At 43.4% G+C, this 15623-nt stretch overlaps 1 protein-coding gene across 2 annotated transcripts in view; it reads left to right on the top strand.

Annotated features, from left to right (window-relative positions):
* The first annotated feature begins 4422 nt into the window (after window positions 1–4422).
* LOC147446885 (proteasome subunit alpha type-2-A) overlaps window positions 4423–15623 on the top strand; it is a 59245-nt gene continuing 48044 nt past the window's right edge. The window contains exons 1-6 of one of the 2 annotated variants that reach the window (XM_086522829.1): window positions 4423–4628; window positions 4725–4789; window positions 4907–4953; window positions 5032–5107; window positions 5184–5251; window positions 5602–5671. In XM_086522829.1, the coding sequence (XP_086378955.1) occupies window positions 4511–4628; window positions 4725–4789; window positions 4907–4953; window positions 5032–5107; window positions 5184–5251; window positions 5602–5671 (444 nt within the window). In that variant the 5' untranslated portion in view covers window positions 4423–4510. The remainder of the gene's footprint in view (window positions 4629–4724; window positions 4790–4906; window positions 4954–5031; window positions 5108–5183; window positions 5252–5601; window positions 5672–15623) is intronic. The other variant, XM_086522830.1, reaches the window with a different exon arrangement.

The following is a 15623-nucleotide window of genomic DNA, read 5'->3' as shown; positions in this document are numbered from 1 at the left end:
CGTGTGTGTTTCTGGATGTTTGTCATATGCTTTGGTGCCACAAACACAGCGTAGAAAATTGGATGATAAGGCTGTCAAATGTATTTTTGTTGGTTATAGTGTTGAAAGCAAAGGTTACAGGTTATATCATCTGCAAACAAAGCGTATTCTGCTTTCACGGGATGTAGTGTTTGTGGAAGATTCTGTTCAGTCCTTGCTGTCATGTACTAGAGACAGTAATGTGAGCTCACGGGACATTTATGACACTTTGTTGCCTCTTTTCAGTGGTGGAAATACGAATGTAAATTCCAACGAGGCAAATGTACAGCCTATGGGGGTTTCTGAAAATGTTACAGATCAGCCTATTATTACTGATGCAGATGTACATGGTGTACTTGATGAGGAAAGGGCTGAAAATGAGCAGGCTAGAGGTATGCCAAAATGGCTGGTGCACACTTTGCGTGATAGTAAATTGGATGCACCTTTGTCTAGTCGTACTCGTTCAGGCTCTCGCCATGCATCTTATGCATCAGATTGTTATGCTTTGGCTGTGTCTAGCTTACATGATGTTGAGGAGCCTCTGTCTTTTGATGAAGCACAGAATTCAGAAAATTGGATGGCTGCCATGCAATCAGAATATGATGCACTTATAGAGAATGACACATGGACTTTATGTGATTTGCCTCCTGGCAAAAAGGCCATTGGTACGAAGTGGGTTTACAAGTTGAAATGCAAACAGGATGGTGAGATCGATCGCCATAAGGCTCGACTTGTTGCAAAGGGTTATGCACAGCAAAAAGGCATTGATTATGAAGGGACTTTTGCTCCCACTTGTCGTATGACTACTGTGCGTTTTCTATGTGCATTGGCAGCTCATTTTGGTTGGGATGTACATCAATCAGACATTGTTACTGCTTTCTTGAATGGTGACATATTTGAGGAAGTTTATGTAACGCAGCCTCGTGGTTTTGTCATAAAAGGACAAGAGGACAAAGTCGGCAGATGTAAGAAGGCTTTGTATAGGTTGAAGTAATCTCCTCGTGCTTGGTATGAGAAAGCTGACACTCATTCGGTCAAACGAGGCTTTCGTAACAGTCCAACAGAAAGCACATTGTATGTAAAGCGTGAGGGTGATGTACTTCTCATTGTGGTTCTTTATGTCGATGATTTGCTGATCACTGAACCAAATGAGAGACATATTGCTGAATTTAAGGCTAATTTGAATGCTACTTTCAAGATGAAAGATTTGGGGCTGTTGCATCATTACTTGGGTATACAGTTTAAGCAGTGTGATGGTGGTATTGCCTTGTGTCATAAAAGTTACATAGAGACATTGCTATGTAAGTTTGGACTTGAGGATTGCAAACCTATTGCCACTCCCATGGAAACAGGTTTGAAGTTGAGTCTACATGATGCTGGCGATCCTGCTGATGTCACTCTTTACCAAACTGCTGTTGGCTGCCTCATTTATGTATGCAACACTAGGCCAGATATTCAGTTTGCAGACTCACAGGTCAACAGATTTATGCATAGCCCAGGGTCTGAGCATTGGCAGGCTGTCAAGAGGAGTTTCTAGTACCTTAATGGCACTTTACATCTTGCCTTGTTTTATCCCAAGGGGGGATCATTGCCGCCAGACTTACATGCTTTTTCGGACTCAGGTTGGCCTGGTTGTTTTGACACGTGAGTGTCCACAAGTGTTTTTTGTTTCATGCTTGGCAGTTCATGTATATCATGGTCGAGCAAGAAGCAACCTACTGTGGCCACTTCGAGTTGTGAGGTTGAGTACATGGCAGTCTTCACAGCTATGGTTGAGTGTGTATGGCTTAAACGCCTTATGGTTGATTTGGGTGTTGGACAGAACACTGCCAACACTATCTACACTGACAGTCAGAGCGCATTGGCAGTTGCGAGGAACCCAGTTTTTTATGCTCGCACAAAGCACATTGAGGTGCATTACCATTATGTAAGGGAGAGGCTCTAAGCTGGAGAGATCAACTTGGCTTATGTGCCAACAAGGACAACCTTGCAGATCTTTTCACAAAGGCATTGTCTCGTGAGAAGCTTGAAGCTTTCCGCAAAGCTTTGGGCTTACTCCCCTTTGTGGACTGATCATGTCCTTAGGGCATGGCACTTCCCTTTTGCTAGCTCTCGTTCATCGCATCACTCCAGGGGGGATTTATTACCATATACATGTGGTAGTGATGTGTGTGATCACACTAGGACCACTGGGGCATTTTTCCCTCTTTATGAGGTTTTCCCCCCCGAGCATTGTATATACGTCCATTACTCTAGGGCTATCTATTATTCCATTGCACACTAAGTGATACACTCTCTATTGTGTGCCTTGAGCTTCCTTCGTCTTCTCCAAGCTGTGTGCGTTTCTCTGCAACCCTAATTCCAGCAACGGTGACTTAGAGGAGGAAATTTACATGATTCAAGCAAAGGGGTATGAAGTAAAAGGTAAGGAGAAAATGGTTTGTAGATTAAAGAAGATCTTGTATGGTTTAAAGCAAGCATCGAGATAGCGGTACTTGAAGTTTGATTGATGGATGTTGGATCATGGATTCACAAGATGTAACTCAGATCATTGCGTCTACACAAAGAGTTTGGAAGATGGAAAGTTCATTATCCTAATGTTGTATGTTGATGACATGTTGATTGCAAGTGCTAACATGCAGGACATCAAAGACCTAAAAGAGGAGTTGTCTAAATCTTTCAAAGAGGATACAAAGAGGTGTTACAAAAAGGATACTTGGTATGAAAATATCAAGGGACAGGACAAAGAAGACAATAAAGCTATCTCAAGAGGATTACATCAAGAAGGTACTAGAAACGTTTGCAATGTAAGATGCAAAATCGATTTCTACACCTTTGGATGGTCATTTTAAACTAACTAAGGAAATGTGTCCAAAGATAGAAGAGGAGATAACATATATGTTTAAAGTTCCATATGCTGCAGCGATAGGTTCTCTTATGTATGCTATGGTCTTGACAAGGCCAGACATTGCACATGCAGTGGGAGTTGTAAGTAGGTTCATGGACAACCCAAGTAAAGAGCACTGGCAAGCTGTGAAGTGGATACTTAGTTATTTAAAAGGAACAACAACAAATGCGTTGTATTTTGGAGGAACTGATATTTTTTTGGAAGGGTATGCTGATGCAGGTATGGCAGGTGACAAAGATACTCAAAGGAGCACTACTGGCTATGTCTTCACGGTTGGAGGCACAGTGGTAAGTTGGGCTTCAAAGCTGTAGAAAGTGGTCTCACTTTCTACCACGGAAGCGGAGTATGTAGCAATGACAGAGGCAAGCAAAGAGATTATATCGCTTCAAAGATTTTTAAAAGAGCTTGGATTTAAACAAGACAATTGTGTTTTGTACAGTGATAGCCAAAGTGCTATCCATCTTGCGAAGAACTCAGCCTTTCATTCAAGGAAAAAGCACATTGAGGTGAGATATCACTTCATACACACACTTTTGGAACAGGGATAACTAAATTTATGAAATGTGCATACAAGTGAAAATCCTGTAGACATGTTTACAAAGGTGGTCAACAAAGAAAAGTTGAGCTTTTGCTCATCTCGAATTGGCATTCAAGGATAAGAAGCCAGGATGAAAAGCAGTCACAAGTTTGGTTTGGAGATCAGTCTCCAAGTGGGAAATTGTTAAGTATAGAGCCTGATTTACCCCTTGTAATTTTCTGTATTAAGAACGCACATTTATAAAGCCCCCATTATGAGGAGAAGTCATAGCGCGTGAAGAAAACGTTGGAAGCCAAAATTTTTACGACCAGTCTCCAGCTTGCTCAAGACTGGCTTCGCCGGAATATTATGGCCGATCGACGGTCGAAAAGTGATCGAAAAACGGTTGGTCGTTTGACCGGTGGCTAGAAGTCAATGGTCGATTTCAAAGACGAACTTGCCTTCTCAAGTGCGGCCACACATAGACGGATTGGAGGGTCCGATTTGGACTTGTCAACACAAAGACGATTATACACGGCTACCTCTCATGAGTGAGGACAACCCTTTTGACTTACAAAAGGAGGCCTCTTCTACACACAAAAACTGATTGTGAAGCATTGTGATGCAATGTGAAGTTGATGCAACAAGGTGATTGTGAGTTGGTGAGAGGGAAGCAAGACGAAAGCTCCAAAAAAATATGATCCCTTTATAATCTACTTGTTGTTTTGAAATACTAAAACCATTGAGTGGTTGCTTTTCCGTGAACGTATCTCACATTGAGTGAACCACGTATATCGTATGTACTCTCTCTCTTTCTTTACTCTATAAACTGTTGTGTGTGAAAATTATCTCTCTTCATTTAATAAACTACTCAATTATTTGTTTAACTACACCTATTTCGTAACATGGACGTGCCTAAATGTATATGGTTAAATAGATAGCGACAACGTTCCCATGTAGACCAAACATTTTGGCCTAAAACTTGGAATGCAAAAAAAAATCTTAAACTTTGTTAGAAGAGAGCGAAGCTCAGGCGCGTGTAGAGAAAGAAACACAGACGGGAGAATATGGGAGACAGCCAATACTCATTCTCGCTAACAACATTCAGTCCTTCAGGAAAGCTGGTGCAGATCGAGCACGCACTCCAGGCCGTAGCATCCGGACAGACTTCTCTTGGCATCAAAGGTGAATATGCATGCCTGCATCCTCCATGTACATGCATGTAATTTAGTGCTTCTAGCTCTGTGGAAAAGATGTTTATTTTGTAGTTTGTGTTGACAGCGTCAAATGGGGTAGTGATAGCTACAGAGAAAAAGCTGCCATCCATTCTTGTTGATGAAAGCTCAGTATGGCCCTTCGTTCTTACAATTGTTTTCCTTATTTCGTGTCCTTCTATGGGCTCGCTCTTTCCACTCTTTGTGGAAAGCATTTGAGGCAGCTTACGGGCTGTGTGGTTCTTGCAGGTTAAGAAAATACAGTTGTTGACGCCCAACATAGGTGTTGGCTACAGGTTTGCTTGGAAAGACTAATAACCTTATTTGGTTATGACCCAGTAGATGTTGAATGTTGGATCTCTTTCTGTGTGTAGTGGTATGGGTCCTGATTCTCGAGTTTTGATACGAAAAAGCAGAAAGCAGGCTCAGCAGTATTACAGAGTGTACAAGGTCGTGCTTTAGCAAGGGGATCTTGCTTGCTGTCAAGTTGTGGCACATGTTACTTAGTTTCACTTTATTTGTGCAGGAAAATATTCCAGTTCTGCAGTTGGTCAGGGAAACAGCAGCTGTGATGCAAGAGTTTACGCAATCTGGGTAAGTTCTCATGAAAAAACAATTGGCATTGAACTGTGAAGGGCAGCTGTTCATGCATTAAATTTTTAGATATGTCAAGGCTGAGATATTAACATAGATTGTGCTGCCGAAGTGTAGAAATGAGTTTTCAACCGTCTATGTGTAGTTATTCAATTCCCAAGCTTTGAAATTGCAGCTTCTCCTAATGGCTTTGCTTGTACTTTATGCGGTTTTATAATCATCTTTAATTGTTAGTGCGCGATGTTTGTAAGCATATATTGATTGTTATTCGGTCTCTGAACACATCAAATTGGATTCCACCCTTTTGTCCTTCTTATAGATAGTAATCGGTTTTTTCCTTCCATGTGCAGAGGAGTGAGGCCCTTTGGAGTGTCCTTACTCGTTGCAGGGTATGATGATAATGGGCCGCAACTATACCAGGTCAGTAGTTCCAACAAGTCCTTTTGGCTGGCTGAAGTTGTTGTCAGTATGAAACCTTTGTGTTCAGGTGCTCTGTGTGTATATTCTCATCGTTCAGTCATAAAAGCAAGTCTATAAATGTGTTAGGTGCAGCGGAATGAATGTTGTATTTTCTCAAGATTAGTGATCTTTATTGCTCAAGGTTCCTTTTAGTTCTTAAGAAAAGAGAGAGCTTTCCGTCTTATGGAGAGTGCTGTGATCACGAACAAAGTGAGTGGATATTGTGCGTGCAAGTGAATGAGACTGAGAGAAGGAGAGAGAAGAGATACGACACCTGAGAGGTTGTAAAACCCTCCTCCAAAGGCCCCACTCTCGCCAACGAGAGTGGTCTACTTTGATTGCACAAAGGTGTACAATGCGAATGCAATGGACTGATGCAATGGGACTATGCCAATGACGATGACGGTGGTGACGACGACGACTTGATGGTTGAAATCTGAGATCTTTTAATCGCTGAATTTCGGGATTGTTTCGGTGGCTGAAAATGATTGTTTTTGCTGCGTTTTTATGGCTGAAAATGGGGGAACATTTGCAACCATTTTGGGGTGGTCCTTCTATTGCGTCGTAGTGCCAGAAATGTTGTGGATCTGATGCGCTAAGGGCTGAAAGTTAAAAACGCTGATGCTGTCTTTCTCATGCCAAAAGCGCCAGGCAGTTTGGGGTGAGAAAACCAAAAAACGCTGGGCTTTGTAGCTGAGATCCTGGCGTTAGTAATTTGTTGCAAAAACGCTAAGGGTTGAAGTGATTTTGTCGCGGGAAACACAGAGGATGGGGCTGATCTGCAAGAATCTGTTAACGCTAGGGCACGGTGGTTGATTGCAATGATTGCAAGAGAGGAAACGCCAGAGGTGAGAGTATGGCGATGGTCTACTGTTGAGGGGTACTGCTGAGAAGTTGCCTGTTGAGCGGGAAGCTCTTGCTGCCTCTGCTGCCAGAAAGTGCTAACTTGGGTTTGCTTATATATTAACTTAGCAAAATTGCCCTACCTACTTTTGTTGAAAAGTCACTTAAAAATAATAAGTGAAAATAACCAATAAATAGGAAAATAGGCTAAATGCACTGGGAAATTCCACTAACTGATGCTAATGGATTCTGATTGAATTCCGATAATCATGCTGTGTGCAACCAGAGGATATGCATCTATGCTAAGTGACTTGGCATGCACAATCTACGAATAGACTCACAAAAGTGCAAGATCACTGTTAATCTAGACTTGACTGAACTGAGTGAAGCCTGCTGTGGTGTAGCTTGTCCACGGACACAGAGGCTTGGGATGTGTCACGTGATATCCCCTCCTTCTCAAAGTGAGGTACTGGTACCGAACTATATGGCGTCGAGGGAGATCGCCAACAGCATCCGAAATCCTGGAAGGGACTCTTCGTCGGCCCACTCTGATGTGTGGGTCGTGCGGTACTTGAACTTCATAAAGGTCTGCAACGCTTGCTTCAATGGGCCGCGCCGAAAGCGACACAAAATCTTGTGAATCTCCTTCCTTGCTTCAACTTCGTCTAGAGACCTGCTTCTTTCGTTTTCAAGAATCTCCATGGCTAAAAATTCTTGAAACCATCTCCAACACAAAACCATGAACATACCCATTCCATATAAAGTGAAGGGAAAAAATCTTGGCTTCTCTAAAGACTGTGTATGCAATGTAGATGAACATAGAGACGGAGTGACAACCCGTTCATCAAACATACGCAAACAATGCGCTCGAATCTTTTCTGTTTGATCAAAATCAATCAACTGTGGCAAATCACCATGGAAATGCCCATGCTTGGTGCTCATATAATCATGTGCTCTTTCCACAACCGTGTCATGCCAAGGAATAGACATGGAATGTGACTTCCTGACATACAAACTTTTGAGCTTTTCATGAACAATTCGCATACATTCGTGCTCATCCATGAGAGAAACGTGTCCAACATACAATATATCATGCCTAGGGAAAGGGATCACATAACAATGTTGACTAAAATACAGGAAACGATTACGAATGAAACATTCGAACAATGCGTGCGTATCAATCATGCGAACATATAATACTTCTTGTGAGGGTTCTTTGGACCAAGGCTCGAGAGCCAAGATCGCTTCTTCTTGAACGATCGAATTGGCTTGTGGGGGTTCTTTGGACCTCGACTCGAAAGCCAAGATCGGTCCTTTGTGATTTATCGAATCTACAACGAGGTTAGCTTCGCTAGAGAAAGCATCAACTAACACATCATCCTTGTGAACAATCACATCTTGTTCATGCAATTCATCATGCTTGTCTTTGTCATCCAAATCATCGTGCAAATCATTATCATTCAAATCATCATGCTTCTCATAATCATGCAAATCCTGTGTGTCATGCTGTGGAGAAAAAGAGACTGAGAGAGTCTCCTTTTCCCGAATCTCTTGCATCGGTGCCTGAACTTGAGAAAAGAGTCGCAAGAACTCTTGCATGCTTGCTTTGTTCTCGCGAACAAATCTTGCTTCTCTTTCTTTGGCTTCCAAGTCGTACTTACGGTGTATGGCTGCCATTCCTTCTCTCTAGTCGCGATCTATGGCTGCCCTTTGTTCTTTGTAGGCTTTTCTTCCTGCTTCTCTTTCTTCGCGTTCTAACTTTATTTCCATCATCCTCTTGTTGAAAGCCTCCATAGGAGTTAGTGCACTCCTTGCCGTAGATGGGGAGTGCACTCCTTGCCGTAGATGGGGAAGGGTTGGAAAAACCTCCTGGTGGGGAAAATTCTTCTTCGTCTCTCTCATGCTTATCACCTGTAAGCGAAGTATCCATTCCGCTTCGAGTGATGACCATTCTGCAATCGTGGGTTCTTGTGGGTTCTTAAGTTCACGAGGAACTTGGGTTCTTGGGGGTCTTGGGTTCTTCAGGTTTTCTTTCGCTTGCAAATCGCATTGAGAAGGATCTTCTCTTCACCTGAGTTCTACTCCTTTCTGCGGGCGCACCCCTTGGCGGCCTTGCGCTCACACCAAGGTTGCTTTTTTCCAGCTCACGTCGATTGGCCGGCCGCTAAGTGCACGGTCCGCTCTCAACGAGTGAAAAGAGACACAAGGGGAGGCTGGACAAGCCCTTCTTTCTTGGGATTCTTGTCACTCTTCAACAAAACACGATTAGGAATCGCCACGCCCAAGCCCAAGTAAACTTGAGTTCGTGCGATCGCAACAAGCAAAAAAAATTCTTGTGGTTCTTTCCTTGAGTAATGCAGAACACTTCCAAAGCTCTGATACCAATGTTAGGTGCAGCGGAATGAATGTTGTATTTTCTCAAGATTAGTGATCTTTATTGCTCAAGGTTCCTTTTAGTTCTTAGGGAAAGAGAGAGCTTTCCGTTTTATGGAGAGTGCTGTGATCATGAACGAAGTGAGTGGATATTGTGCGTGCAAGTGAATGAGACTGAGAGAAGGAGAGAGAAGAGATACGACACCCGAGAGGTTGTAAAACCCTCCTCCGAAGGCTCCACTCTCGTCGGCGAGAGTGGTCTACTTTGATTGCACAAAGGTGTACAATGCGAATGCAATGGACTGATGCAATGGGACTATGCCGACGACGACGACGGTGGTGACGACGACGACTTGATGGCTGAAATCTGAGATCTTCTAATCGCTGAATTTCGGGACTGTTTCGGTGGCTGAAAATGACTGTTTTTGCTGCGTTTTTATGGCTGGAACATTTGCAACCATTTTGGGGTGGTCCTTCTACTGCGCCGTAGTGCCAGAAATGCTATGGATCTGATGCGCTTAGGGCTGAAAGTTAAAAACGCTGATGCTGTCTTTCTCATGCCAAAAATGCCAGGCAGCTTGGGGTCAGAAAACCAAAAAACACTGGGCTTGTAGCTGAGATCCTGGCGTTAGTAACTTGCTGTAAAAACGCTAAGGGCTGAAGTGATTCTGTCGCGGGAAACACAGAGGATGGGGCTGATCTGCAAGAATCTGCTAACGCTAGGGCATGGTGGTTGATGGCGATGACTGCAAGAGAGGAAACGCCATAGGCGGGAGTATGGTGATGGTCTACTTCTGGGGGGTACTGCTGAGAAGTTGCTTGTTGAGCGGGGAGCTCTTGCTGCCTCTTCTGCAAGAAAGTGTTAACTTGGGTTTGCTTATAAATTAACTTGGGTTTTCTTATAAATTAACTTAGCAAAATTGCCCTACCTACTTTTGTTGGAAAGTCACTTAAAAATAATAAATGAAAATAACCAATAAATAGGAAAATAGGCTAAATGCACTGGGAAATTTCCCTAACTGATGCTAATGGATTCTGATGGGAATTCCGATGATCATGTTGTGTGCAATCGGAGGATATGCATCTATGCTAAGTGACTGGGCATGCACGGTCTACGAATAGACTCACAAAAGTGCCAGATCACTGTTAATCTACACTTGACTGAACTGACTGAACCCTGCTGTGGTGTAGCTTGTCCACGGACACATGGGGTTGGGATGTGTCATGTGACAAAATGCTACTGATTGCTAGGACTCAATTGGGCTAAGTGCTGCCATGAGTTTGTTATCAAGTAGTACTTCCTCCGTTTCTTGGGTTCTTTTCTCAAAGAGGCGAGGTTGCCTTTTATCAATGCATTGTTTGTGGAACTTATTGTTGAAGGTGCAGCGGAAAAGGTGAATCCGATGGCAATCAAGTCTGCAAGTGCGAGCAAACCTCCTGTTGAACACGACCGCACCGGATCTCGGATTTATTAGTGATACTCAACCGAATAAGCCTTTGCATTGGGCCAGCCCACCACACGGGCAAGATCAGCATACACTTGCACACAAGCGCCTGTAGTAGGAGGCTAGAGAGAGAAAGTGATATTGCAATGTAGAGAGAGATCACCATGAAAACGCAGCCAAGGTGTAGGAGAGTGTAACAAACTTGGACACTCCAAGTCAAGAATCTACCGTGACAACACAAATAAATACTTCAAAACAGTTCACAGTTCACAATTGATTTGACAGTGGCCCGGCGGAGCTTCGTGCCTAGAGATATTGGCCCCAAAGACTGGCGCTCCTTTCGGTATTTCTTTTTGTATTAATGTGAGTTCAAAGTACAAAAGTGCGGGCAGGCTCTCACACTCAGACTTTGCGGCCAGATGCTCTGAGTTGTGAGAGGCCAACCCGCGTATTTAAAGGTTACAAAGGGATGCTAAAAGCAGAGCCCCCAAAAGCTTTAAAAGTTGAAAAATTAAAAGCTTTGAAAATAAAGCAAAAGGGCTTTTTTCCTCTCTCTCTGTGAACCCTTGCCTAAAAAATAAAGCAAAGGTTCTTTCTCTCTCTCTTTTATGCTTTAATGAAAATAAAGCAAGAGCTTCTTCTTGCGTAGCCAATAAAACAACAAAAGCAATGTCCAAAAGCTGGCGTAGATTTTCCACGCAAAAGCTGCCCCAGCTTTCCGTAAAACGCGGACATCCCTACGCAGTGCCACGTGGCAGCTTTTTCCGCAGTTGACGCCACAACCAGCCTTGTCAGCATTTCGGCGGGTCTTCTGTAGCCACGTCACCATTTCAGCCTGCGAAAGGGGTCCTTGCCAGGTGTGTGTGCTAGGCATGCCACGTCACCAATTTGTGACATACCCCCCTCATGAAAGCATTTTAATTGCCCTCGATTACGCCCGCAAAACAGACAGAGGCCATAAACTGTCTTAGCAGACACTGACTGTTAGTACCAACGCACTAGGAACACACATCTAGCACATGTACCAATCGACAATCACATCACACGACATCACTAGACATCACATGACAAATCGCATTCAACATTCATTCGGATCTTAGACTATGATTTATCGACAATGCAGTTAGCAATCGCATCTAGATCCACTCAGGACCTCATAGATGCCCGATTGACTAACTCCTATTGCAACCATGTCTATTCGAGATAATTCAGACTGAAATGTTGCAGTCATTTCGTCTATCAGTTCCTGCACTTAAACAAGTCGAGAACAAATCAGTTTCATATTCAGGAATTCCATTTCATAAAGTCATCCAGCAGAATACTGTCAGCTCTTAGTATCCTTGCAGCTGAAAGAGACATCAGTGACTCTAGTATTCTAAAATCGAGGCATCTGTTGACAAAGGAGCAGAGTAACTCCCCTCATGTGCAAACCCACTGCACCATATCTCCGACCAAGTTGAATTCTGGGCTTCATTTGGAATATACTATGCTAAACCAAAAGCTTCAAGGTAAAGTTTCACAATCTGAGGAGTATCTGCTAGGTCCTCCTCCTCCATCCACTCCGCATCCAATGTAGGATAGTTCTTGAATTTAACCAAGAACCTCCTTCTCACTTTACCCTTATTCTTTCTGTCCTTATGTGCCAAAATCTGTTTTGGGACAAGGATCTTCTCGTTTTCTTCCACTTTGGGTTGCTCATCAGGCTCCCCATCTTCGGGCACATTACCTTTAAAAGGTTTCAAGACTCACATGAAATGCATTGTGAATCCTCCTAGTGTCAGGCAGTTTCAGTCGGAAGGAGATATCATTTATCTTTTTGGAAAATCTAGAAAGGTCCACACGAAGCTGCCGCTTTCTTTTTTTTTTCTTTCTCGGGCGTGCCTTCCCATAATGTAAAAGCACCCAATCGTTTTCCTTGAATTTCAAATCGCGACGATGGCGATTTGTTGCCTTTTTCTGTCTTTCCTGAGATTTCTACAAAGCCTCTCAGACCAAGTCCCTCCTGAATTGTTTGGCTTCAAAGAAAAATTTTATCTTTCGTGATAAGGGAGGATGGAACCTTGGTAGCAAATTCAAGAATCTCAAATGGCACCTTCCCCATCAAAGAGTTAATCGTGTTTCTATAGGCATATTCCACCAAAGGTAAAAACCTTTCCCAAGTAGTCTTCTAATCCAACAAAGAAGACTTCAATAAATCTAGTACCACTGAATGAGCAATCTCTGATTGCCCGTCAGTTTGCGGGTGGATCGATGATGAGAACTGTAATCGCGTGCCTATGTTCTCCCAAATAGTCGTCCGAAACAAACTTGTGAACCTGGGGTCCATGTCGGAGACAATCGTCTCAGGCATGCCATGTAATCGGAAGACCTGGGCAATAAACAATCGTGCCCACGCTGTGTTCTCGGGAGATGAAATCCATTTCAATACTTTCCAAGAGACGGGTGGGTATGGGTAAAGGCTGTAACAATCCCTGTGTTTTATGCCTGTCACACTTGACCTTCTGGCATACTAAGCAACTGTGCACAAACTCGTCCACATCCTTCTTGAGTCTCGGCCAAAAGAAGTCTCTCTCTCTACTTCTTTCAAGGTGGTAGCAATGCTGCGGCGACCCATAAAAGGCGGACAGTGGCACTTGGTTAGAACCTTTTTCCCTCAACGATTGTGTAACGCACAACATGGTTTTCTTCATCAAGTAGCTATCCCGAATGGAATAGTCCAGTACTATCTCCCCTTTCTGTATTCAACTGAATACATCTGCAAAATCTGTATTCGTGGCGTACTGACCGACCATATCCTGGAAGTTTCTATGATGTATCGCGGAAATAGCCAGAACCAATGGCTTTCGGGACAAAGCATTTGCCACCAATTTCTTGTGTCCCTGCATATGGACAATTCGGAAGTAAACTGTGACAAAATGTTTGCCCATCGCATCTGATTTTCCAATAGCTGGTTCTGTGACAAGAAGTAGCGTAAATTTCCGTCATCTGTGAAAACCGTAAGATCGACTCCGAGTAGGTAAAGTCACCACTGAATAAGAGCATGGATAACCGCCAAAAGCTCTTTCTCACATATCTGTATTGTCAATTTCAGCCTTGAAAACAATCGGCTCTCATAGGCAATGACATTTGGCGCCAAATGTTAAGGCGGTTACGCCGCTAGCGGAAGCTAAATAGCGAGAACTCAACCAACAACAGAATTTGTCAGACGAGGACGGAGCTTGACCCGCAGGCGCATGGAAACAACTAGGTGGGTGTCAAATCACCTACTCGACCTTCTAACGACAATCACTACTAAGGAAATCAAATCTAAGTTCTAAAATACGCAAGTGACTGAAATCCGTACTACGAACGAATACTATACGAAACAGGATCTAGGATCATTGAATCGATCTCAAACTCAAGGGGAAGTCTATTCACTAAGTAAGAACAACACCCTAAAGACTTGAACTGCAAAATCAACCTATAACCACTCCGTGCGGTAAACGCGTATGAAGACAGGCCGAAAAATACAGGTGATCGAAACTTGACCCCGATGGTACCAATGTGTAGCTCTACTCGTTGTGATTCTATAGATATGCTGCACGCTCCATTCCGACACACGAGTTGGAAGAAAACTCACACCGAAGCTCGTAGGAACTTACCACACATAGAAGCCGATAGCACGCACTCTTCGTATCTGTGCGTAGCTCTCGCCGTTGCTTGCATTAATGCCGCATCCAGACTACGACCACAAGACTTCCCCTCCTTTATATAGAGAGCCCTCTCTTGAGGAGTAAGCTTGGGTCGTGCATCCTTGTCTTTCTGTTTTGGCTTACTCTTTCTCTTTCTACTTTCATTTTTCGAAGTTTGTTCGGCTCTTTGCGTCATGATCTCATCTGTGGGGTAGGTGAGACTGCCAGAGTGAATGGCAAAACCCCGTTTCGCATGACTCATCAACTTCTAAATGGAAGCTGATTTTTGTATTAAGCAGTGATCTCGGATCTCTGTAGGTAGACCCAAGGTAAACCGCTCAATCTGTTCCCTTAACGAGATCTTCTTAAATGAAGAGGCAGGTAGAAGAATCTCTCGCAATAAACGTCCACTATATCCTTCTTGGTCATCCGAAGATGGTTCCAAGCAGTTCGAATGTTGCATTCATACTCTCGAGTTAGCCATGATGAAATAAAAAGCCTTTTGAATTTCAGCCATTTTACGGGCGTTGTCTTGTTTAATGGAAGTGTGGACCACCAAGTTCGAGCATTCCCCTTAAAGTAAGAGGCAGCTCTCCGAATCTTAAGAGTGCTCCGAGTAACGTCCTCCAGAGAAAGCGATGTCAAACTGTTGTATAAAAGACAAAGCCTTTGAAGCATCTCTATAACCAAAAAACGTGTCAAATTTTATTGACTGTCCACCTGCCTTAAACTCTCAGACTTTCTTGCTTTTGTCTTCTAGAAAGTCATACTGGTTGGCTTTATAAAAATTCTTCTTCTTTGCATAAAAGACGCTGTCATCAGAGTCTGAACTATCTGAAGGCGAGTCCTCCGTAGAACTGTCAACCACGGGGCAAGATTTAGACTTCTTTGCCTTTTTCTTGCCCTTTCCGAAGCTTTGCTTTTTGCTTCGCTTTTTGCCTTTCCTGTCTTCTTTGCTCGAGTCAGATGAGCTAGAAGAACTGTCAGAAGAAGAAGAAGAAGAACTGGGTACTCCTTCAAATCCAACACGCTTCTTCTGCTTTCTTGCCTTTTCAAATGTAGAATGACGACCCAAATAACCCGGGAAGTCAGTGCCTTTCTTCTGCTTTTTGTCGTGCTTTTTAAGCTTTGTTCTGTGCGTCAAAAAGCTGAGCAATTCGTGCATCAACCACCTCTTCTAATTTTTGTTTTGTATACATCCTGGGAGTAGGAGGTTTCTTGGGTGGTTCTGTGGTCTGCCGCCACTGCGCGTGCACCTCCTCGAAAGAGGTCTTGCTCATATATTTTGCAAATTTTGGATCCTTCGCAAAATTGAGCATCATCTTTGTTGCATCGCCGATCAATCGTTGACGCTCCATCTCTTCGAGCTCCGCTTAAGTAGGCCAAGGCAGGCCATACTCCTCGCGTGAATCTTCGTTGTGATCCCTTCCCGCATCTTCGGATGTAGAGGGAGTCGACTAATCTTTGGCTGAAGCCATAAGTGCCGCGGAAAAAAAAATATAGGGATCGGATTTCCCGTAGAAGAGAAATCGGCCGTGCTCTGATACCACTGTAACAAACTTTGACACTCCAAGTCAAGAA

Source organism: Adiantum capillus-veneris, chromosome 11 (assembly GCF_014529385.1).
Source record: "Adiantum capillus-veneris isolate H3 chromosome 11, ASM1452938v2, whole genome shotgun sequence".
Classification (NCBI taxonomy): domain Eukaryota; kingdom Viridiplantae; phylum Streptophyta; class Polypodiopsida; order Polypodiales; family Pteridaceae; genus Adiantum; species Adiantum capillus-veneris.
This window is presented reverse-complemented; position numbering and strand designations above follow the sequence as displayed.